Source organism: Cyprinodon tularosa, unplaced genomic scaffold (genome assembly GCF_016077235.1).
Source record: "Cyprinodon tularosa strain WSP-4 unplaced genomic scaffold, ASM1607723v1 ctg593, whole genome shotgun sequence".
NCBI lineage: Eukaryota > Metazoa > Chordata > Actinopteri > Cyprinodontiformes > Cyprinodontidae > Cyprinodon > Cyprinodon tularosa.
In genome coordinates, this window is record NW_024039333.1 from 317,109 (window position 1) to 341,888 (window position 24,780).

The 24,780-nt window shown below is 41.7% G+C and overlaps 1 protein-coding gene across 3 annotated transcripts in view; it reads right to left on the reverse strand.

The window, feature by feature from the left end:
• The window catches only part of lrrk1 (leucine-rich repeat kinase 1), a 92,708-nt gene that overhangs the window by 17,057 nt on the left and 50,871 nt on the right, over positions 1-24,780 (reverse strand). For all 3 annotated transcript variants that reach the window (XM_038306836.1, XM_038306835.1, XM_038306837.1), the window contains exons 18-30: positions 23,262-23,382; positions 20,027-20,186; positions 16,420-16,598; positions 16,245-16,342; positions 14,493-14,664; positions 14,240-14,406; positions 13,789-13,928; positions 10,942-11,203; positions 7,857-8,026; positions 4,977-5,180; positions 4,742-4,881; positions 4,521-4,658; positions 727-921 (exon numbers count right to left, since the gene is read on the reverse strand). In XM_038306836.1, the coding sequence (XP_038162764.1) occupies positions 727-921; positions 4,521-4,658; positions 4,742-4,881; positions 4,977-5,180; positions 7,857-8,026; positions 10,942-11,203; positions 13,789-13,928; positions 14,240-14,406; positions 14,493-14,664; positions 16,245-16,342; positions 16,420-16,598; positions 20,027-20,186; positions 23,262-23,382 (2,146 nt within the window). The remainder of the gene's footprint in view (positions 1-726; positions 922-4,520; positions 4,659-4,741; positions 4,882-4,976; positions 5,181-7,856; positions 8,027-10,941; positions 11,204-13,788; positions 13,929-14,239; positions 14,407-14,492; positions 14,665-16,244; positions 16,343-16,419; positions 16,599-20,026; positions 20,187-23,261; positions 23,383-24,780) is intronic.

Below are 24,780 nucleotides of genomic sequence, written 5' to 3' on the forward strand. Positions count from 1 at the left end.
CTTATAAAAAAAAAAAGCAAATATAGCTATTTTCCAAAGTGAGGACCTGTTCATCGGTGTGTTCATCTGCCGGTACAGCAGGTGTGTTCTTAGTAAAAGCATTATTGCAGCTAGATGGTGGCTTTTTTAAAGCACTGAGTCCAAGAACCAAATGCCAGGTTTGTGTTAACATTCTCACAGTAAGATTTCACAGGCATCGTGAACAATAAAAACACTGTGTTTAGTCTGAGATAGTGGCTGGGCTCTGATCACTGTTTTCAATTCACAGGCAGTGCCATGTGAATCTGCAGGAGAAGATCAAATATACATACATATACATATATACATATATATATATATATATATATATATATATATATATATATATATATATATATATATATATATATATATATATATATATATATATATATAAAAACTACAAAGCTTCAACCAGCCTGAATGCAATTTGTCAATGCCCAACGAAACAAGACTAGCAAAAAAAAAAAGACCTCCCATCCCATTTTTAACTATTTGCACAACTCAAACAATTTTTCTTTTTTTTTCAGTATTGGAGCTTTTTTGTTTGTTTCTTTTTTTTTACAGAATTATTTTATTAACGAATCATCTGTTTGTTATCCACTTAATTTATCATCATCCATCCAATCATCCCTCTTCTGGGTTAGGGTTAACCCTTCTTCTGCTTCCCCTGTTAACCAATCAGCTTTCAGTGGTTGATGGACCCACCTTCTCAGGCTTAGTGTCCCAGCACTCAGTCATCAGGGTGTGGAGGCTGTAGAACTGGACCTCCTCCAGGCTGCCCAGCACAGGACGGACGCCCCTGGAGAGCTTCTTGGCTATCTGGAGCTGGTGGTTTCCCAGGGCCGGCCTTCGCCCAGACAGCAGCTCATACAACACCATGCCATAGGAGAACATGTCCACCTGGACGTGGAGAGACCAGCAAATCATTCGGAAATGTCCAAACAAACCCAAATGATTCATCAGCAGTCAGTAATAGAAATGAAGATGAAATGGAGGAGCAGAAGCAAGCCTGACCTAAAAAAAAAACCCAAAAAGGATATCATTAGAACATGACCGGAGGATAACTAACCAGCAGTCACCTAATCTGTACCTGCCCTCTGCGTGGCTCTATGGAGAGCACTAAATATATATATATATATATATATATATTAGGGGTGTGCAAAATAATCGTCATATCGATGCATCGCGATTCTAATTCTTGTGATCTACTGCATCGATTCTTGATGGCAAGAATCGATTCTTAATTAAAAAAAATTAACAAATAAAATACATTAATGGTTGGCGCACATCAGCCAAATCAAGTGGAATACAACCTCCAGTCTAGCAGATGTCGCTGCGGATGTGTTGACGCCTGCTGCTTTGTGCCGCAAGCATTTCCGGCTGCGGGATACTGAGATGAATCATTTGTGAACAAAACATGGAGGTGCCTGAGAAAATTCGCCCGGCTCCATATCATTTCAAGTCAGATGCTTGGATGCATTTTGGCTTTAAAAACAAAGAAGGTAAAAACGAAATTGATATGACGCACATAATTTCCAAAAGGGGAAATGTCATACATTTGAATGTTTTCATTTCATTGGTTTAAAGGACCACTGAGGCCATTTAAACGGCAATGATTATCCTTATTTTGTTATTTTAAGTTTGATGAATCCTAAGATCTTTTTGTCAGTGTGTCCACACCAGTAATAGTAATATTTCTCTCCAGTATTTGTTTTCATGGCAACACCTCCAAAACTCGTTTCAATAAATACAGCTATGTATGAATTCAGTTGCTTTCAGTTATGTATCAGCTGATGACACGATCCAGATCATACCCAGCCAGTCAGCCACTGGTTTTCACTGAACACTGTTCTCACAGTGTTCAGTGAAAATATCGCAATGCATCGCAATATTTCAAGTATCGTGATGCATCGTGATAGAATCGCATCGTGGCATGTGAATCGTGATTCGAATCGAATCATGACTTCTTTGCCAATACCCACCCCTAATATATATATATATATATATATATATATATATATATATATATATATATATATATATATATATATATATATATATATATATATATATATATATATATATATATATATATATATATATATATATATATATTAGTGCTGTCAAAATTATCGCGTTATTATCGTGTTAACGCGAGGCCATTTTAACGGCGATAATTTTTTTAACGTGAGATTAACGCTATGTGGTTTTATGGTAAAATTTTCCAAGTACATCCCGCTGCAGCCTGCGGAAAGGCGGGGCTATTTTCCCCCAGTCTATGCATTTCTCATAGGCTTCAAGAGCGGAGCTCCTCAAGGAAAAAAGACGCTCATACACTGGGTGACGCTAGTGCCTTTTCTTTAAGCCCCACCACCAACAAACAAGTTGAGTGTCTGGTAACTAGTAGCAACCTGAAATACGCTGAGAAAACAGATTACTGCGGTGAAATGGAATCTGCTACGGCACTCTTGCTGTCTGTGTACGCCACAGGTCGGTATCGTGTGTGTGTGTGTGTGTGTGTGTGTGTGTGGGTGGGTGTGTCTGTGTGTGGGTGGGTGGGTGTGTGTGTGTTCTCATTTTTGTTAAGAGGCTGAAAAGTAACTTTCTAGAGCATAGACTACCTCCATCTAGTGATGTCGGTCTATTGATTTTGATGTATTGATTGAAAATTGTTCATTATTACCTTGGTTAATTAACATCTAATGATAACTGTACTACATTTTATAGCAGTAGGGTAAAATGCTTGTCTTTGTTCAAAAGACTGTATTAACTGTAAAGACTGTCTTTTACATCAGCCTGTTTTCAGGGCCTTTTTTTTGGCTACATATTTGTTATTTTTTGCTACATGCCTCCCCATCTTCTTGCCATATGTTTCTATGGCATAAATCAGTGTCTGTGACCTGTTTTCATTAAAAAAAAAGAACATTGGCACAAACCTAGCCTGTATGTATTTTTTGTATGTCATCGAGAGTATTTAAATGATTTTCAATCAGAAAAAAAATTTGCGATTAAAATGCGATTAATCGCGAGTTAACTCAGGCATTGATGCGATTAATCGCGATTAAAAAAATTGAATCGATTGACAGCACTAATATATATATATGACTGTCTCGCCCGTAGACAGCTGGAGATAGGGATCAGCACACCTCGCGACCCCCACTTGGGATAAGCGTCACAGAAAAATGGATTGATATATATATATATATCAATCCAATTTTTTTATTTTATTTCATGCAGTTTATCTCTATGGCACCAATTCACAACACGTCATCTCAAACATCATGAATTTCTTTGACAGAATTCAACCATGACCATTTTTACTCTAGATTAAATCGAAGATTACAGTAAGATTCTTCTAGATCTAAAAAATTAATCTATGCCCACCACTTATATATATATATAAATAACTTTTTTTTATTTGTTAGATTTATAAAAACTAAACAACTTATATTATTTTTACTCAAATGTAATTGCAGTGAAATTAAATATTTCTTATCTAAATCCTATCATTACACTACTGGTGGATCCGTTTAAGAAAATGTTTTACACAAATTAAACCAGAGAGGACAGACGATCTGAAAGACGGGTTAAGGAAGCCATTTTTAAGTCGTAGGGAAGTCGTATTTAAATGTCAAATCATTCTGGCTTAGACATGTATATTAATGTGCTCTTTATCAAACGATATTGTCCCAAAATTTAGAAACTTTCTATTTAAAAAAAATCCTGTTTTAAAATCTGTGTTTAGTTTTTTCCGTTCTCTTATCCAGGCCAGTAAGTTATACGTCAGCCTGGACACCTACATTCGGCCAATCATATTTCAACGATCATCTGTCAATCAAATGTTTTCGTTCATAGCATCTTGATTCATATGTCGCAGCTAATATACACAACATTTGAAATAAGAAATAATAATCATTTCCTTTCCCATTGAGTTGCGTCCCAGTGTTCACGGGGATGGACGTCTGTGTGTTCAGCAGGCGTAGAGCTAACAGAACTGGCAGCGTTGCGAGGCAAGGGCTCAAACATGTACGGCTGTAAGCCTTCTACACCAAACCAAGCTTCTGCCGCCCTGGCGTCCTCTTCCACAAAATCTTTGTCCCACTTTCCTGCTCTAAATAAAAAATGGATGACGGAGGAGACTCATCCACGACCTCCGACACTAAACTCTCCTCCTCTTGCATGTTTCCACTGTCTATAGCGTTTCTTGATAGTGTCGTTTCTAAGTTACCAATTTAGTGCTACTTGGTCCCAATGGAATTTCCCATTGGGAACCTACTAACACTAAGTTGCTAACTGGTTAGCAAGATGCTTCCGACAAACCGGCCGCAACCAAACATGCTTACGAACCTTCCGCCACAACAATCCCGCCCCCTTGATAATTGACTAATCACATTCACTTTAGTCACTCGTGTAAAGTGGGGCACCACTCAGGAGAATTCAGAAATAAAGCAGTTGGAACAGCTGCTTCCCTACGACTTTCAAGAGAAAAGCTATCGTACCTTCTCATCGTACACGATTCCCGGTCGGACCTCGGGAGCCTGGTATCCTGGAGTTCCCTCAACTCCCAACGCTCCTTCATGGAAGGACTGCCGAGAGATCCCATAATCAGACAGCTTGATGTTGATGGGATCCTGCAGCTGGAGCAGGACAGAGAAATGAGTCGGCCTGTTTCCGTCTCGTTATCAGAGGCAGCATTCATAAGGACCCCTCCCCTACAGACCTCCAGGGACCAGACCAGCATGTTGTCTGATTTCAGGTCACAGAAGATGATGTTCTTTCGGTGAAGGTAGGCCAGTCCTGCTGCAACCTGGTAGGCTACCTTAAAGGTCAGCATGTAACCAAGAGGCATGTAGTCTGAGCCTATTGGAGAAGCAGAATCAACATAATCTGATTACAAACAAAGACAATGTGAAGCTATGACACCAAGGAATCACAGTGGAGGCGGTTCTACGTGCTTCTGAAGGCGTGTTTCTCCTCCAGCACCGTGTTGAGGCTCCCCAGAGGAGCCAGCTGCAAGGCGAAGCACAGCGGATGGATGCTGATGCCCACCAGGGAGACGATGCAGGGGTGCTGCAGACAGTGCAGTATACTGGCCTCCTGACGAAACTCTGAGAAGCTGTGACTCACATCTACAAACTCCAGGTGCTTCACCACAGTGTCTGAGGAGCAAAGGAAGGAAATAAAGATCATTAAAACCACAAAGGCCAACAGCAGGAAAAATGCATACAGGTTTTCTATTAAGTAAAAAAAAAAAAGCAAACTTAAACTTTTCAGATAAACTTTCTATCAACAGTTTAAACTTTTTGTTAAACTTCCTGGAGAGAAATACACTATATTGCCAAAAGTATTTGCTCACCTGCCTTGACTCACATATGAGCTTAAGTGACATCCCGTTCCTAATCCATAGGGTTCAATATGACGTCGGTCCACCCTTTGCAGCTAGAACAGCTTCAACTCTTCTGGGAAGGCTGTCCACAAGGTTTAGGAGTGTGTTTATGGGAATTTTTGACCATTCTTCCAGAAGCGCATTTGTGAGGTTGCACACTGATGTTGGACGAGAAGGCCTGGCTCTCAGTCTCCGCTCTAATTCATCCCAAAGGTGTTCTATCGGGTTGAGGTCAGGACTCTGTGCAGGCCAGTCAAGTTCATCCACACCAGACTCTGTCATCCATGTCTTTATGGACCTTGCTTTGTGCACTGGTGCACAGTCATGTTGGAAGAGGAAGGGGCCAGCTCCAAACTGTTCCCACAAAGTTGGGAGCATGGAATTGTCCAAAATGTCTTGGGATGCTGAAGCATTCAGAGTTCCTTTCACTGGAACTAAGGGGCCAAGCCCAGCTCCTGAAAAACAACCCCACACCATAATCCCCCCTCCAACAAACTTTACACTTGGCACAATGCAGTCAGACAAGTACCGTTCTCCTGGCAACCGCCAAACCCAGACCCGTCCATCAGATTGCCAGATGGAGAAGCGCGATTCGTCACTCCAGAGAACGCGTCTCCACTGCTCTAGAGTCCAGTGGCGGCGTGCTTTACACCACCGCATCCGACGCTTTGCATTGCACTTGGTGATGTATGGCTTGGATGCAGCTGCTCGACCATGGAAACCCATTCCATGAAGCTCTCTGCGCACTGTTCTTGAGCTAATCTGAAGGCCACATGAAGTTTGGAGGTCTGTAGTGATTGACTCTGCAGAAAGTTGGCGACCTCTTCGCACTATGCGCGTCAGCATCCGCTGACCCCGCTCCGTCAGTTTACGTGGCCTACCACTTCGTGGCTGAGTTGCTGTCGTTCCCAAACACTTCCATTTTCTTATAAAACAGCTGACAGTTGACTGTGGAATATTTAGGAGCGAGGAAATTTCACGACTGGATTTGTTGCACAGGTGGCATCCTATCACAGTTCCACGCTGGAATTCACTGAGCTCCTGAGAGCGACCCATTCTTTCACAAATGTTTGTAAAAACAGTCTGCATGCCTAGGTGCTTGAATTTATACACCTGTGGCCATGGAAGTGATTGGAACACCTGATTCCAATAATTTGGATGGGTGAGCAAATACTTTTGGCAATATAGTGTATCAGCTGTGCTGCTGCCATCAACACCTTTGTTTATAGATGTTGGAGATTGGCCTGTTTTTTAGTGAAGTCCTGTTTCTCTGACTGTGACTGACTCGATGTGCTCTCTTCATCCTCTGACATGGGAGCTGGCTTAAAGCTCGTCTGCCTGGCTGTGTGTTTCCTGGACGGGGCCGCCTGTGGAGTTGGTTGACAGTTGACTTTTGTTTCTCCGCTTCTTAGGTAGGGATCTGCCAAAGCGCTGACGCCATCTTCAACCAGCTTGGGGTTGCACATCAGCGTGAGTTCTTCCTTTCCTTTTTCTGGCGTAACTTTTTCAGACTCACACTGAGTCTTTTCCACAGGAGGTTTTTTTTCAGGTTAAAAGGGAGTTTTTCTTCTGCACTGTCGCTACAAGCGTGCTTAGTGTGAGGGACTGCCTTCGATTCAATGAGTCGATGCAATCAACTGGTTTTCCTTAGATAGAAACTTTAAATCAATCTGACTGGATGATCTGGTGAACTTTAAAGTGCCTTGAGATGATGTGTGTTGTGAATTGGCGCTATATGAATAAACCCAATTGAATTGAATAGAAACAAAACATTCAGAGCTTCACTTTATATCTCATAAAAATATACAGTGCAGTGAACTAATATTTTCCCCCTTTGGCGTTTTGTTACACTAATGCACTTTAAGCTTTTTACTTAAGTAACATTTGTAAAGTACCATTTTAAAAACAACTTAAAGTATAAAAGTAAAAGTAATGCAGGAAAAATATTAAGGACAGATGCTTTAAACCTCATACTGGTTTTTGCACTTATTATCTTATTTAAGGAAAATCTTTCTACAATTGTGGATGATAACTTCCTTATATTTAATTTTCTTAATTTTATTACTAATGGAAAAAGTGTAAAATGTAACGTTGCATCATCTTGAAAAACTATTTATTTTGGTACATGACTAATAACAAGTTGGAGCAGCACCAGGTCACTGGATGTGAATTGGGTGAATGAAAAAAAAACATTTTACAGGTATTTAAAAAAAAATGTCTTGGTAGCAAAGTTGAACTGATTTACGCCGTAAAATGACACTTTTAAGGTGGAAGTTTTGTGATTCTAAGGAGATGTAGTTTATTTTATGTGTTGGCAGCACTGAGCCATTATTCTGAGCTTCCTCTGATCTTGTTATACAATTATAACAGATTTGAATCAATATTTTTCCAAACGGAGGGCATCTTTATAAAAATTAAAGCATTTTGTTGAAAGCAAAAGATATCCTACCTGAGTCCTTGCTGACAGTCAGCTGCCGACATCTCTTAAAGTGAAAGTGTTTGACAGCGACAGGTTGGTCTTTATACGTGGCTCTGCAGATGATGGTGCCACTGCCGCCCTGACCGAGGACATCTTTCTCCTCCTCAGAGAGCTGAAGCTCCGCCTTATCCAGAAACAGCCTGGCAACAAACACACACACAGCTCTGATCATTATTAAAGGCACCTAAGGAAAACAAAGATAGACCTGCATGATTTAAATATTTACGTGATTTATGTGATGGGATTTATTCTAGTTTATTTTGATGCTGTCTTTATCAGCTCCTCTTAAATCCATGATGAGCTCCTCTAACTGTAACGTTGGATATTACCTGAATGGTAGTTTTCTTATAGTTGAGTCAAACTGCTCAGAGATATTTTACCATCACAATCAGAGATACTTTAATGATCCCAGGGAGAAATTATCTTTGTTATATATATATATATATATATATATATATATATATATATATTAGGGGTGGAACGGTTCACAAAATCCACGGATTCGGTTCGGTTCACGGTTTCGTGGTCCCGGTTTTTGGTTCGGTTCGGTATCTGTTGATTGTTAGGAAAATCTATTATGTCTTGTATAGTATAAAACGTGTTGCACAATGCTTCCACACTGTTGCACTTTTATCCACTACTTTCTTTCCGCCGTCATCGTAGGTCACTCTAAATGCAAAGCGCTCCCATACAGCAGACCTATAAAGTGCGGCTGGCGCGTCTTCCAACTCCTGTTCTTTCCCACTCGCCATACCCACACAATTCTCCACAACAACTGATTTTTTTCCCTGCTACACCCGGCTACGCTGCTGCGCTTCTTCTTCTTCTTGTTTACTACTGGTGGTTGGCTTTGGTCGCAGTACCGCCACCTTCTGCTCTGGAGTGTAAACGCTTCGCCTATGAGAAAAAGGAGCAGCGCATGAGCCGAACGCAATACACACAGACCGAACCGAGACAGTCGAATCGAACGGTTCGGACGGTTTTCATAAACCGTTCCATCCCTAATGTCTATATATGTATTTATATACAGGGCTCGATGTTAACCATTGCCCGATCGCCCGGGGCAAGTAGTTTTCATTGTCGGGAGAGTACAAATTTCGCAAAAAAAAATTATTTATCACTCAAAATTACTTTAAAATCACCGACATTCGCTGAAAACAACCCACAAGCGTTGCCGGCGCCATTTCTGTTGTTTTGTACACATTCTCGCGTGATTAAAAAAACCCGCGTGATTAAAAAAAACCCGCGTGATTTGAAAAAGCCGGGTGATTTTCCGCCAGATGGTGTGATTTTTGTCCACCTAGCGGTAATTTTGATGTAGTTACCAAAACGACAAACAAGCTAGAAAGCTCCATCATATGGCAGTCTTCTGTACAGTGATGCAGGTCATACCATTTTTTTTTCTCAGACATTGAAGAGGTGCATTTAAATGTTATAGAGCTAAACATGTTAAATTGGTGACCTGTTATGTTATTATTATTGTCTTGTTGCTGCATTTATTTTGTCAGGGAAAACTAATCCTGAGTCAGTTAAAAGTCAGGGAATTCTGAAATTATGTAAAACTGTGGAAACCCTGTATAAAATAACTATGTATAATGATTCTCTAGAAAAGTCACATTATATTAATAGTATCATCTTGTATAAACATACCGTGACTCTAAAATAAAAGTTCTTCATTTGTGACATTTACTTCTGTCTTGTGATTTATCTTAAGTTTTTAACCTGGCAAGTTTTTTTTTAGATTTTTAACATTACAATTTATATTTTTCCAAGCACACAACAGTTTAAAGCAAAGTTTAGTTTGAAAATAATGTGCAGGAAGGATTGAAAGGCATGTTAACACAGTAATGTAGGCTTGAGTTCATTATCTGACGCATGCAGATACACACCAGGAACCTGGAAACTTAAAAAATACTGAATTACAAAAAACATTTAAAAAACAAACATGTTTGATTGACATATATACAAAAATGAATATTAGGAACTATATTTATCAAACATTATACTGGGCAATTAAAAAATGTTTCTGGGCAAATGAAATGTGAAAGGTAAAAATCCTTAACATCAACCGCTGATAGATATAGATATATATCTATCAGGGTTGGAACGGTTCACAAAATCCACGGTTCGGTTTAATTCACGGTTTCGTGGTCACGGTTTTCGGTTCGGTTCGATTCGGTATATGTTGATTGTTACACCAAATTCCCATACAAATTTATGAAATTAATGAAAAAATCCCCCCCAAAATAATGGATTGTAATTATTTTAAATGATCCGCAGAAACCCTGGATCATTTCCGTATGTTTTGCTGCTTTGAACTTAATCATCTCGCGCATGCTCTCTAACATCTCCAAGGGACTCAGAGGGGAGCGGACGAAGCCACAGTGGGGGCTGTAGGCTTTGCTTTGAGCAGCCGGTCTGGAGCGCAGCGGGGCGGAGCGGGGGTTGCTGATGGAGTATGAGGGATTTCGGAGTTAGCATGACATGTTGGTCATGTTGCTGTTAGCATAAACAAAACGTGTTGCACAATGCTTGCACACTGTTGCACTTTTATCCACAACTTTCTTTCCGCCGTCATCGTAGGTCACTCTAAATGCAAAGCGGTCCCATACAGCAGACCTATAAAGTGCTGCTGGCGCGTCTTCCAACTCCTGTTCTTTCCCACTCGCCATTCCGACACAATTCTCCACAACAAGTGATTTTTTTCCCTGCTACACCCGGCTGCTGCTGCTGCGCTTCTTCTTCTTCTTGTTTACTACTGGTGGTTGGCTTTGGTCGCAGTACCGCCACCTTCTGCTCTGGAGTTTTAGCGCTTCGCCTAAATCGTCCCATCCCTAATATATATATATATATATACTAGACTTTTACTGCTAACTGAGTATGAATCAAAGAGCATATCTCGCTCTGAAAAGGACTCATCTGAAATGATTAATGATGCAGATCTACAATACTTGAATCATTTAAAGTCCTGATGCTGATTTTAACGCCCACATAAATAACTTTCCTCATGACTTGGCTCCAAAAGTAGGAAGCATTTTTTAATCCCACAGCTTACCGTGCAGGGAAGTCGGTCATAAATAGTTCTGGCACCAGTTCTTGTAAGGGGACAGGCTGCTCAGGATGCTGAGGACAGCTGATGCTGTCCTTCTCCACAGCAGCCAGCACACAGTCCTCCATGTTAAAGTAATGAACCTCGGCTTCTCTTCCTCTGTCGTCTTCTCCGGGATCCTGCTGCTGCCGATCGCAAGGCGCACAGAGGGAACAGGGCACATACTGCTCAATGAGGAGACTCCCATCATTCTGAGAGCCGGTCAAAGCTAGAGAGGGAGCAAGACAACAGGAAGGATGAGAGATAAGATATAAGGATGGATCCGAGAGATACATGAGGTTCAACACTTTTACTTGGACGTCCAAAGATGACCTTCTCCAAAGTCCACCAAAAAAGCTGAAATAACAGAAACTTTCCTCCTGCCAATAATCCTCCTTAAACAGCGTGAGGATTAGACCCAAACAAAGCTAAACGTGTTTAGGAATGCTCTCATGCAGCTTTATGATTCAACATTTTGGAACAGGAAATAAAATTAAAAGAAAGGGGGCGTGGGAAGAAGTTGCAGCAAAGGGACCCCGGGCTGCAGACTGCTGCAGTGAGGACTGGTCACGTGACAACCATTAATAATAGTAATAATAACTGAACTTTATTGATCTCACATTGGAGAAATTTACCTCCGCATTTAAGCCATCCACTTGGGAAGCAGTGGGCGGCCATCGTGGGGCGTCCGGAGAGCAATCAGGGATTAAGGTCTTTTCTCAGTGACCCAGAGTGGCATTGATTTTGCTTGTAAAGCGGGGAGAATGGCGATAGGCTTACCGCACCGTGACGTCATTGCAGGAAGATGTCATGTTTGAGGTGTTACTATATTTGGGCAAAAATGGCAGCTGCTACTCTGTAAAGCCGGGCATACCAGGGGTTGACGTTAAGGATTCGGGCAATTGCCTTTCACATTTCATTTGCCCAGAAACAATTTTTACTTGCCCAGTATAATGTTGGATAAATATAGTTCCTAATATTCATTTTTGTATATATATCAATGAAACATGCTTGTTTTTTAAATGTTTTTTGTAATTCAGTATTTTTTAAGTTTACGGGTTTCTGGTGTGTATATGTATGCGTCAGATAATGAACTCAAGCCTACATTACCGTGTTAACATGCTTTTCAATCCTTCCTGCACATTATTTTCAAACTAAACTTTGCTTTAAACTGTTGTATGCTTGGAAAAATATAAATTGTAATGTTAAAAATCTAAAAAAAACCTTGACAGGTTAAAAACTTACACTACTACTACTCACCAATTTAACATGTTTAGCTCTATAACATTTAAATGCACCACTCCAATGTCTAAGAGAAAAACATTTTTTAATGTATGACCTGCATCACTGTGCAGAAGACTGCCATATGATAGAAATATTTACACTGTGCGGATACAATTATTATTATTATTTTCCTAATCCCTGACTGATCGTGTTTAATCTAGTGTGTATTATAGTATAGATTAAATTCATCATCTAGCTGCTGCTCTGCAGAATTCTCTCCCCATGAGCTGAATCACGCCATCTAGTGGAAAATCACACGGCTTTTTCAAATCATGCGAGAATGTGTACAAAACAACAAAAATGACGCCGGCAACGCTTGTGGGTCTTTTCAGCAAATGTCTGTGATTTTTAAGTAATTTTGATTGATAAATAATTTTTTTTTGCGATCATTTCCGGCGGGCAAATGCAATGAAATTTGTACTCTCCCGACAACAAAAACTTCTTGCCCAAGGCGATGGTTAAAATCGAGCACTGCATACACTTTGCCATTTTTTTTCAGTCGCTGCATGAAGCTACAGCTCACACTGTACGACGAAACCGCACGGCTTGTGTGAGCTCACAGCTCACCATGTTTGTTCTTACGCTGTGCGGCCCGACGCTCTGATGCGATCTACCTGCTCACACTGTACATCTAAAAACCAAATCGGACTCAGATCCACAGTGAGATGGTGCTACTCGGGCTCATCTATCCGGAAGCCAAACGAGTAGAAGAAGAATAGGAAGCTAGCTAGACTAAAACCCACTGCCTTGGCAATTTAAGCAAAGTTTTGCTGCAAGCCCTAAAAAGAAAAGGCAAAGACATATTTGGAAAAAAACATGGCTGAGCAAATGTGGCTACTACGGTCTGTCAAATTTACAGCAAGAACTCCACTTCAGTCGCATTCCCACCATGCTTTCGGGTTTTCATCTGAGAGGAAGAAGAAGATAAAGAAGAATCCCTGTCTGCCCATTGAGTGATTTGCCTACGACCGTCGGGAGAAACCTCACGATTCCTGATCAGGAGGATGCTGAAAACCCCTCATTAACCCCCATACACTACACAATGCACGATCAGGCTGAAATTCGGCCTGAGCGGAAAATTCTCACACTACTGGAGTCGCCCCGAAAAGAAAAGAAAAAAATCGCACAGTGTAAGCCCGGCTTAATTGCAACGAAAAGTATAATTTTTATTTTTTACTGAATAATACTAAATTCATTAAATCACAGTGAACGTATTAGTTTCAGGTATAGATAATGATCAATTGATCATTCCTTGCTGACCGAACTTTTCCTTCAAGAAGTGTAGAACAAAAGATGGATCTAAAAGTAGCAAAACATCAGCCCCCTTAGGATTTGAGATCACGACTACTGCCTGAGGAAGAAAAACATTAAGCAATATACATATGAGAGAACAGACGGTTTTATTAGAATATATGTAAGCAAACATGATTTCATTTCTGGGAAGTGAGGTTAAAAAAAAAGAGGAACACCTTCGACCAAAAACGTTTTTTTTTTCTCTCTCTAAGGAAAGATCTTGGAGCAAATACTGACCGGGAAACCACTGCTCGATCAGAGAGTTGACATGGTCAGTGATGAAGGCCATGGCGGAGAAATCTCTCACGTCTGACTGACAGATGATCTTTATGCCGCCGCTCTTTATCTTCTTCCAGTTAACATCTGATGACTCCACACTGCAAACAGGAACATCATATTGTAACGTCGTTCAGCGAAAATCTTTGAAATATAATCTGCAAATAAATCCACAATCATACAGCAGCTGTAACAGCAGGTTTTCTTTTCTGATTCTTTTAACTCTGGACTTTTTCCCGATGATGTTTAACATGAGAATTAGGAACAATCCGTTTTATATCTGGATCTTTAAACTGATGTTAACACATCTATGTGCTGGTCCAGATTACTTTTGCTTTGGACTCTGATGTAACCTGGTGGAACAAACATACACTGAAATGCTAGCATCTCTCTGCAGCATCTCCCTGCTGACCTGAGGTAGCCTCCATCAAATGTGACCAGGAGCCCCTCCTTCCAGTAGATGGTCTGGCTGCGTCGGACTCTGAAGGTGCTGCATCGGTTCCTCTGCTGGCTTCCAGCAAAGCTGTAGATCAGTGAACTCCTGCGATTCTTGCTCCTTCTCTTGAGTGGATCAGACGACTGAAAGAATAAGACGAGTCAAACAGAGGAGGAGTCGTCCCCATGGTGACGGGGCTGATTGACGAGGACCTGATGGACACGCCTACCTGGAGGTCCATCTCTGTGAGGCTTATGAGCATCCTGGCGATGAAGCGCTCCCAAAACCCCGCAGGAACGAAGCTCATCTTGAAAAGCCGCTGCAGGGTGTTGTTTGTGTGATGGTGGAAGCCGTGGATGTCCATGGCCGGCTTTGGAGGAAGCAGGTGAGGCAGAAGGTATCTGCAGAGAGAAACCAACAAGGAAACCAATCAAGAGAGAAAGTTAAATCCAGTCAATTTAAGGTCATAGCCAGTGGCGGCTGGCCAATAGAGGGCGCTAGGGTGCTGCCCCACCCACCCAATGACCCTGATTAAAACATTAAAAATGGCACTAGTGGCTTGTTATTTCGACAGTAGGCTGACAGAAAACAGGTATGAGAGAGGGGGAGAGACATGCGGCAAAGGACCACAGGTCTTATTCGAACCCGGGTTGACCGCATCGCGGACTAAGTCTTCCGTACATGGTCGTGTGCGCAAACCCCTGCCCCACCTGCACACCCATCTTTGCCCATTGACTGCCGTTAAAAGTTGTCCGTGCGCAGTTGCTCCTCTGTGTATTTGCTCACCACATCCCGCCATAGCTCAGAGGTTTTGCGGGTGATTGACAGGTCGAGTCCCAGGAGTAAGAGATGCATTGGAGAGAGAGAGAGAGAGATGGTGCACGAAACATCCTTTTCCAGAACCTGGTTTAGCTTTAAGGCTAGGCTAACTGCATGCAGCAAGGCTAAAGCTTTATTCTGCTTCCCCTGCCTCCTTTTTCAAACATCAGAATCTGACCCAGCATGGATAAAGACAGCTAGGACTGATTTAAAGCACTGTTTAGAAAAGGCAAAGAAGAATGAACAATCTGGGATTCACATGGAAAATAATAGAATATACTGTACTTTTTCTAGGTGTTTGTTATTTGCATAGTTGCTCTTACACAAAAGCATTCTCGGAAAATAGTTTATATATATATATATATATATATATATATATATATATATATATATATATATGTATATGTATATATAAAGCTGACTAATAGCTTCTCCATTAATAAACTGGTACATTATTTTTTTAGGTCTGTGACATCATATTGGACCATGCAAAACACAGATTAACCTCCACAAAGCCTCAGAAGGGCAAGATTTATGTACAAAAAGTAAACCTGTACATGAAACTATGTTTTTATGAAGTGTTTTTATAATGTTTTTTGTTGTTGGAATTCATATGAATATACTGGTGTGATACCTTAGTATACGTTTGATATATATTTGGTATATTTTGGTATTTTGTATACATCTATTTTGAATTTATAGCTTTTAAATGCTAGCAGAACTCTCTATATGTAAATGATATCGATCAAGAACTGTGTTGCTTCCAGCATATCTGTTTCCCCCTCTGTTCTTACGTACAGAAAGCACAAGCGAACAAAGAAAACCCAAAAAGGTATAGAATTACAGCATGCAGGAAGCCCAAAAATATGCAATACAAATTGCATTTCTATATTCTATCCTTTTAATGTTAAGGAATTATAATCATAATGACTAAAATGTATCAATTTTGCATTATAACCTTTTTACAACTATTACTGAATTTGCCTCCAATTGGCTCTCTTTTCAAGCAATTTAACAAAGGGGCTTAAATTTAGTTATGTTTAGTCAACAAACAACAGCAGACATTAAAATGTGATCAGATTCATGAGTAAATGGATGTACTAATTTCTTCATATCACTGGTAATCTATGAATTAAACTCAAATTCGTTGGGAGTCTTTTACCTGTTGTTGGCAACAGGGAGCGCAATCTCAAACTTGGCCAAAAACTGGAAATACTGCTCCTCTGTTTCCCGGGTGAATCCTGTTCCTTCCAGCAGCTTCTGCACAGCAGAGATCACAACAACAGAAGGTCAGGCTTTGACACAGCAGACACCAGAGGCCTCGCCCTGCATCTCACCCTGAGCTGCTCTGTCTGGATCAATCCGTTTTTGGGTAAAGGGCGGCAGGAGTTCAGATGGACGATCCTCTCTAAGCAGTCTGACAGCCACACAGGACACAGGAAGTACAGAGTACACAGGCCATGGCTGGTGTCTGGGAAGTGCAGCAGGGTCCCAGTTTCAATTAGGAAACTGATGGCTGGATGGAAAACAAAGGAGAAAAGCAAAATGTCATTGAGAAGTTTTTCAAATACACTAGTATAGGCAAGTTTTTTTGTTTTCGCACATTTCAGTAGAAAAACAATTTAAAGTGCTTGACATGAGTTAAACAATAGAAAAGTAGATAAATAACAGCAGAATAAAAGTGATAAAAGATAAAAAGAAAGAAAAAGAAACATTATCTTTAACACACTTAACAGTTTCTTTGAACAGCTGCCCTTTTTTGTGTTTTATTAAACTAATTTGATAAAAACTTAAGAATGCCACCATAAATTGAAACAAAAAAGTCTCACTACAGTCTCACCCCAGGCTCACACCGACTCCGGTCTTACCGTTGCGGTGCGGTGGGTGTGGCTGTCCGGCTGCGGTTACCGAGACACTCCGGCGCTGCAGAAAATTCCGCAAGAAAGCTATCCTTGCGGCGTGCCGGAGCCCTCCGCAACAAGCTCTCGCAAAAATCCTTTATTTGGGCCGTGTTATCGCGTGAAGTTACGTGAACTCAAGTGCACTTCTGTTAAATCTCCGGACCTGTTGCCGGAGCCGCAGAGTCGCACCGCACCGTAGTCAAAAGGGCGGTGTGAGAGGGGGTGTGCGGGAATTGCGGTCTCCGTCGGCTCGGTAACTGCACCGGAGCCAGTGTGAGCAAGGGGTCAGAAGCTAAAATAAATCGCAACCAAGATGGGGTCTTTAAATCCAAAAATGATCTGTTTCTTTTTTTTTGACTGCTCTGTGGTACTCTCCGCTCTCTAGCAACTCTGCTAGCGGCTCTCTAGGACCTCTGCTAGCTGCTATGCTAGCAACTCTTGAGGCAGCTCTGCCATCTGCTATGCTAGCAACTCTTGAGGCAGCTCTGCCATCTGCTATGTTAGCCGCTCTCTTAACAACTCTGCATGCTGCTATGCTAGCAGCTCTCTTAGCAGCTCTGCTACCTGGTCTGCTAGCCGGTCTCTTAGCAGCTCTGCTAGCTGCCCTGCTAGCAGCTCTCTTAACAGTTCTGCAAGCTGCTATTCTAGTAGATTTCTTAGCAGCTCTGCTAGCTGGTCTGCTAGCGGCTCTCTAGCAGCTTTGCTAGCTGCTCTGCTATCGGCTCTCTTAGCAACACTGCTAGCTGGTCTGCTAGCAGCTCTGATAACCACTCTCTTAGCAGCTCTGCTAGCTGCTATGCTAGCAGCTCTTTAAGCAGCTCTGCTAGCTGCTATACTAGCCGCTCTCTTAGCAGCTCTGCTAGCTGCCCTGCTAGCAGCTCTCTTAACAACTCTGCATGCTGCCATGCTAGCAGCTCTCTTAGCAGCTCTGCTAGCTGGTCTGCTAGCGGCTCTCTTAGCAATACTGCTAGCTGGTCTGCTAGCAGCTCTGATAACCACTCTCTTAACAGCTCTGCTAGCTGCTATGCTAGCAACTCTTGAGGCAGCTCTGCCATCTGCTATGCTAGCAACTCTTGAGGCAGCTCTGCCATCTGCCCTGCTAGCAGCTCTCTTAACAGCTCTGCAAGCTGCTATGCTAGTAGATTTCTTAGCAGCTCTGCTAGCTGGTCTGCTAGCGTCTCTCTTAGCAGCTCTGCTAGCTGCCCTGCTAGCAGCTCTCTTAACAACTCTGCATGCTGCCATGCTAGCAGCTCTCTTAGCAGCTCTGCTAGCTGGTCTGCTAGCGGCTCTCTTAACAACTCTGCATGCTGCTATGCAAGCAGCTCTCTTAGCAGCTCTGCTAGCCGGTCTCTTAGCAGCTCTGCTAGCTGCCTTGCTAGCAACTCTCTTCAGCTCTGCTAGCTGCTATACTAGCCGCTCTCTTAGCAGCTCTGCTAGCTGCCCTGCTAGCAGCTCTCTTAACAACTCTGCATGCTGCCATGCTAGCAGCTCTCTTAGCAGCTCTGCTAGCTGGTCTGCTAGCGGCTCTCTTAGCAATACTGCTAGCTGGTCTGCTAGCAGCTCTGATAACCACTCTCTTAACAGCTCTGCTAGCTGCTATGCTAGCAACTCTTGAGGCAGCTCTGCCATCTGCTATGCTAGCAACTCTTGAGGCAGCTCTGCCATCTGCCCTGCTAGCAGCTCTCTTAACAGCTCTGCAAGCTGCTATGCTAGTAGATTTCTTAGCAGCTCTGCTAGCTGGTCTGCTAGCGTCTCTCTTAGCAGCTCTGCTAGCTGCCCTGCTAGCAGCTCTCTTAACAACTCTGCATGCTGCCATGCTAGCAGCTCTCTTAGCAGCTCTGCTAGCTGGTCTGCTAGCGGCTCTCTTAACAACTCTGCATGCTGCTATGCAAGCAGCTCTCTTAGCAGCTCTGCTAGCTGGTCTGCTAGCCGGTCTCTTAGCAGCTCTGCTAGCTTCCTTGCTAGCAACTCTCTTCAGCTCTGCAAGCTGCTATGCTAGTAGATATGTTACCAGCTCTGCTAGTTGGAGTGCTAGTGGCTCTCTTAGCAGCTCTGCTAGCTGGTCTGCTAGCGGCTCTTGAGGCAGCTCTGCTAGCTGGTCTGCTAGCGGCTCTCTTAGCAGCTCTGCTAGCTGGTCTGCTAGTTGGTCTGCTAGCGGCTTTCTTGGCAGCACTGCTAGCTGGTCTGCTAGAAGCTCTGATTGCCGCTCTCTTGGCTGCCCTGCTGGCAGCGCTCTTAGTTCCCTTTTGTTTCAACCATAGGGGTTTCTAAAGTATTAATGTTTATTACTCAAGAAGAAGTATAAATCCTACTGTTTAAAAACACTTTTGCAGACATCCCAAGTCTCCCAGAAGTTCCAGGAGTCTCCCTGATATAGATAGTTGTTCATGTCTTCAGTACAGGGGCCATAACAGGAGCCAGGACATGATCTACAGGGGCACTGGCCCCCGTTGGCCCCTGTCTAGAACCGGCCATGGTGAGGAATGATGACACAGTGGCGAGGTGCACTGTATGCTGAAGTCCCATGAAAAACAGAAAGCAGAACTAATGTTCAAGGCTACAAGACTGGAAGTATTAAAAAATAAAAGACCAATATCGCTCTTTTTTGTGTTTAAAAATTACTGTTAATAAAAAATTGGGGAGCTATGATAAGTATCTCCCTGAAATTTGTTTTTGGAACTTGGGATGTCTGCTTTTGTAGAAGTTAGAGTATCAACTTTAGCTTTTTACTCAATTAAAAGTGTAAAAGGACCATGTTTAAAACTACTTAAAGTGTAAAAGTAAAAGTAATGCAGGAAAAAATGTGAAGGACAGATGTTTTAAACTTTATACTGGTCACTTCACTACCCTATTAAAGGAAAATTCTTTTACAATTCTGGATGACTTCCTTATAGTTAAAAATAAATACTCCTGTTAAGTAAAGTTAGCCAAAATTTCTACTTCAGTATCGAAGTACTTTGTTACTTGAAATATTATATATGGGTTTGTGATGAGAAAAGGATAATAGCATGTCAAAGCACTGTCAGTTTTCCAGTCTTCGTACCGGTTTGTAAATCCTCATAATCTCTGATATCACTCTCTGGGTTCTGTTCGATGATGCTGAGTAACTGAGCGTCTGTCAGGTACTGCACTTCTTCTGCAGCATCTCTCCTCTCCTTCTCTGCTATCACTGCCTCCTGCAGGATGAAATAGCTCCTCGGAATCTGGCAGGTGAGATATTAAGATAAAAAAGTATGTCAAAAAAGAAAATACAAGAAAACTTTGACATTTCAAACAAAACTATACGGAAGACGATAAGGTCCACTGAAAAATTAAAAAAAGTTAACTGATTTTTACATTTTATTTCGGTATAATTCTGACAATTCTGACTTTTTTTCTCTGAATTCTGTCTGAATTCTGTCAGCTAACAAAAATGTCTTTTTTTAATTATATTTTATAATAAAATATTATATATAAACCTGAAATGTTAGAACTGTAAATTTACAGTCATATTTTTACATTACTGTTTTTATATATTGTTTACTATTTTTCAAGGCTTCGCTCGAAATTTCTTCATTAATGAAATAGTATCAACGGTCACATAAAAAATAACTTTATTCCCTCATTTTCCACCAATGTGTTACTGTCCCTCCCAAATAACTCACATCTTTGTCAGAGAAGCTGAGTGCTCCCACATCTCTTCCTTCATGGTTCCATTTACATTAAGAGTAAAGCCAGAATTCTGAGAAAAAGGTCAGAGTCCTGAGATTATCATTTTCCCCACATTAAACTGAAATAATATTTAAAAATCAGTTAACTTTTTTTTTCCAGTGGCCCTAATCCTCTTCCGTAAAACCACATCATCCATGGTATTTATCTTTACTTTTATGTACTTATTTTTACAGGGACAGCCCACACTGCAAAAAAATTAAATCTAAATAAATCAGTTCATCTTAAATCAAGAGCATTTTTTCTTAAATTCAGGAGGTAAGTGAGACACTTTGCCAATGGAAAAAGATAATTTACATTTAAAATAAGAAAAAAAACTATTGCATTGTCTTATTCCGAGTGCATATTATCTATTTATCTTATTTTAAGAGTAAAAATACTAATTTCATTGGCAAATCATCCCATTTACCTACTCAAAATAAGGGTAAATACACAAGAATTTTTTTTAGCTATTTTTAGATCATTTTTACAGAGCAATTAAATATTATCACCCTTGATCAACTAATGCAGCTTACCGTATTTTCACGACCATAAGGCGCACCGGACTAAAAGGCGCAGTCTCAGTTATGTGTGCCATTTCTGTATTTAACACACACATAAGGCGCACCGGACTATAGGGCGCGTTTTTTATATACAGGTACATGTCCTCTCAGGTGGACTTTCTCACTTAAAAAGATTTAGATTATTTAGATGAAAAAACACCTGCGGAGGTGAGCCCGTATGCGCCGCGGCCCAGAGGCTGCTGTTGAATTAAGTTTTCAGGTAGAAAAATAGAGCTGGAGCAAAACTGAGTATGATTGTGCTTTATTCAAGTATTTATTACAAAGTATTAATCAAACCCCTCAAAGTCCTCATCCTCTGTTTCTGAATTAAACAGCTGCGCTAAATCCGACATGCCAGTTTCCCCTTCTTCTTCGCTGTCAGAGTCACTTTCCGTGCCGTGCGGCTCCTTGGAAATAATGCCGGCTTTTGCGAAAGCTGTTATGTAACAACAATCCCAGCAGAAACGTTAGTCCAAGCATCTACAATCCATCCGCAAACGGTGGCGTAACTTGCCCGGCGCTGCCTTCCACTTTTAGTGAAACTGTGCTCTCCGTCTGTCATCCATCGCTCCCACGCCGCTCGCAGCCTTACTTTGAACGGGCGGTTCACACCGATGTCGAGCGGTTGAAGCTCCTTTGTCAGACCTCCCGGAATAACAGCAAGCACAGCGTTAATTTCTTTGACCTTTTTTTTCACATCGGCTGTGAGATGGGCACGCATGGAGTCACAAATTAACAGAGATGGGGATGCGTGGAAAAAACCACCTGGTCTCCTTACATACACCTCCCTCAGCCAAGCTTTCATCATCTCCTCGTCCATCCAGCCTTTTTCATTCGCCTTAATAACAACTCCAGCTGGAAAAGTCTCTTTAGGCAAAGTCTTTCTTTTAAAAATCACCATAGGCAGCAGTTTCTGTCCATTTGCGTGGCAGCCAAGCACAACAGTAAACGACGCCTTTTCATACCCCGTTGTGTGTATCGCTACAGTGCTGGTCCCCTTCTTCTCCACGGTGTGATTCACCGGGATGTCGAAAGTGAGCGGCACCTCGTCCATGTTGGTGATGTGGCTTGGCTGGATGACTTTGTCAGCGATGTGTTTGCTGCAGAAGGAGTGAAAGCTCGCCAGCTTTTCCTCATAATCCGCCGGACGTTGCTGAGCAACTGTAGTCCTGGTTCGGATGGAAAAATTGCACCGTTTCATAAAACGGAAGCACCACGATGGACCTCCTTGAAAATTTTAAATGTTCATTTCTTCCGCCAGCTTTACTGCTTTTAGTCGAATAGTGACCGTTGAAACGCTGGCCCCACTCGTTCTTTGCTCCACGATCCACCGCTCGAGTCTTTCCTCCAACTCGGGCCACCTGGCCTTATGTCCGCGGAAACTCAGCTGCGTCTTCTTCACCAGTCGGAGTTCGTTTTCCAGCTTCCTCCACTTGCGAACCATCGATTCATTTATATTGAATTCTCTCGCAGCTGCTCGATTTCCATGTTCCTCTGCGTAGCTGATAGCCTTCAGTTTAAACTGGGCTTCATAGGCGTGTCTCTTTGCCATTTCCAGGGTTGTTAAGACAACAATGTTCTGCATAAAGCACATACCTGTTCTTTTATACACAAGCCACGCCCACACTTCCCCCTTTAAGGTTCTCACATACTCATGGTGGTCTCAACAACGTCCGCAGATAGGGCGCACCGCACCATAGGGCGCACCCCACATTTTGAGGGAAAAAAAAGACGTTTAGGTGCGCCTTATAGTCGTGAAAATACGGTACATAGGGCTTCTTGCTAAAGGCCATTGATCCAAAGAAATAATCAAGTACGTCTGATAAAAATAAAATAATAATACTAAATCTAATAAAAATTTAATTATACAACAAACAGGTAGAATGAATTAACATTCATGTCTATTGTTTACCTCAGTGTCAAAGTTAAGGAAGGACTGAGATGGAAGGAGAAGTGAACCACAGAACATTCACTCCCACGCAGAGAACAATGTTTGTGTAGCAGAGCAAACTGTAGCGTAGCACTCACCAGTCTGCCCAGCAGCTTAGCACCACAGGCCGAGCTGCCGCTGTCCTTCATGGAGAGAGCCACCTGGTAGATCAGCGTCTTCAGACCTTCCAAACCCTCCAAGGTTTTACACGACACTTCACTGAGAACCACCAGAAAACAGACGATTGCAGTAGGAGTTCTAATAAATGTTCTTTAAAACCTCACAGCCAGGATAACAGTTGGGATTGCTGACACATTGCTGGATTACCTTAGCAGATTTCAAAGAAACTGTAACTAACTGCTCTCAGCAGCTAAAGCCGAGCTAACTTCATGCATAAAGCAGGTAAAAAACAAACAAACATCTAAAATAAAATCTTATTGTAGACTATTTCAAAGGAAAGACGCCTGGAAGATGTAGATTTAAAGTTATTTTTTAACTTGACCCAAATGTTTCTTTGGACTGAAGGTGATAAAATAGGGTGACCAGATTTGGGTTTCTGAAAAGGAGGAAACCTTTTTTTTATTTTGACCGGACCGGCTATTCGATCCGAGCCGCCAGCTCCGGGGCTGGTCCAGGAACCCCGGCGGATGGGGGCAGGGAGCCAGCGGGGGGCGGAGCGACCAAACCCGACCATGTGACTGTATGCTTTCCCCCCGCTTGCCTTGTCGTGCACGGCTCCCTGCCCCCATCCGCCGGGACCAGCCCCGGAGCTGAAGGCTAATTTCTGCTGCACTGTAATCGACCAAAATCCTAGACAATTTTAAAATTCCCACCTGGACATGTTTTTAGGTATGAAAAGTAGGACATGTCCGGGAAAAAGAGGACCTCTGGTCACCCTATGATAATATATCATTAAGTGACATAGATTTTAGCAGGAATCATAAATAATAGTGTGGTGGTTTTTCCTACAATCTTAAGGAGATGTATTATTTGACTTCTTAAATTTAAACCAAGCAGTGGTATGAATAATTGTGGACTTTGCTGTAAATGGAACAAACAAATTATTGGCAATCCTCCTTTTATCATCAAGTGATGGTTTTGTAAAATACTACTAAAGATATTGTGTTAAAATGTTTAAACATATAAAATGCTCAAAATGTGCAAAGATAGCAGTTTTTGGCTGTGAGTATTATTGACCTTTTTGGCAGAATTCTGATTCTAAACTGCAACACAACTTAATTTATGCTGCGTCTCTCTCAAAATGCCTTTAAACTTAAACCTTTAAACTTTTAGGGCCTCATTCAATAGAAAAAGAAGCTCCGTCTAAATAGTTTAACACAGGGGTCCTCAACGTTTTCCAGGCTAAGGACCCCCAAAACTCATGGCTAGATGTAGCAGAGACCCACTAATTATATATATTGTATGAAATTGTGTTCTATCAAACTGGTCCTATAGTCATTCTATTACAGATGGAGTCATGTAATGAAAGTAATTTCTCCCTGGGATTATTAAAGTATTTCTGACTCCTGGTTGATGGGACAGGTGTTGTGAATGAAACGGTGCCCAGCTTGAAAGAGCTCCTGTGTGTCACTGAATGTGTGCATTGATGACTGAAAT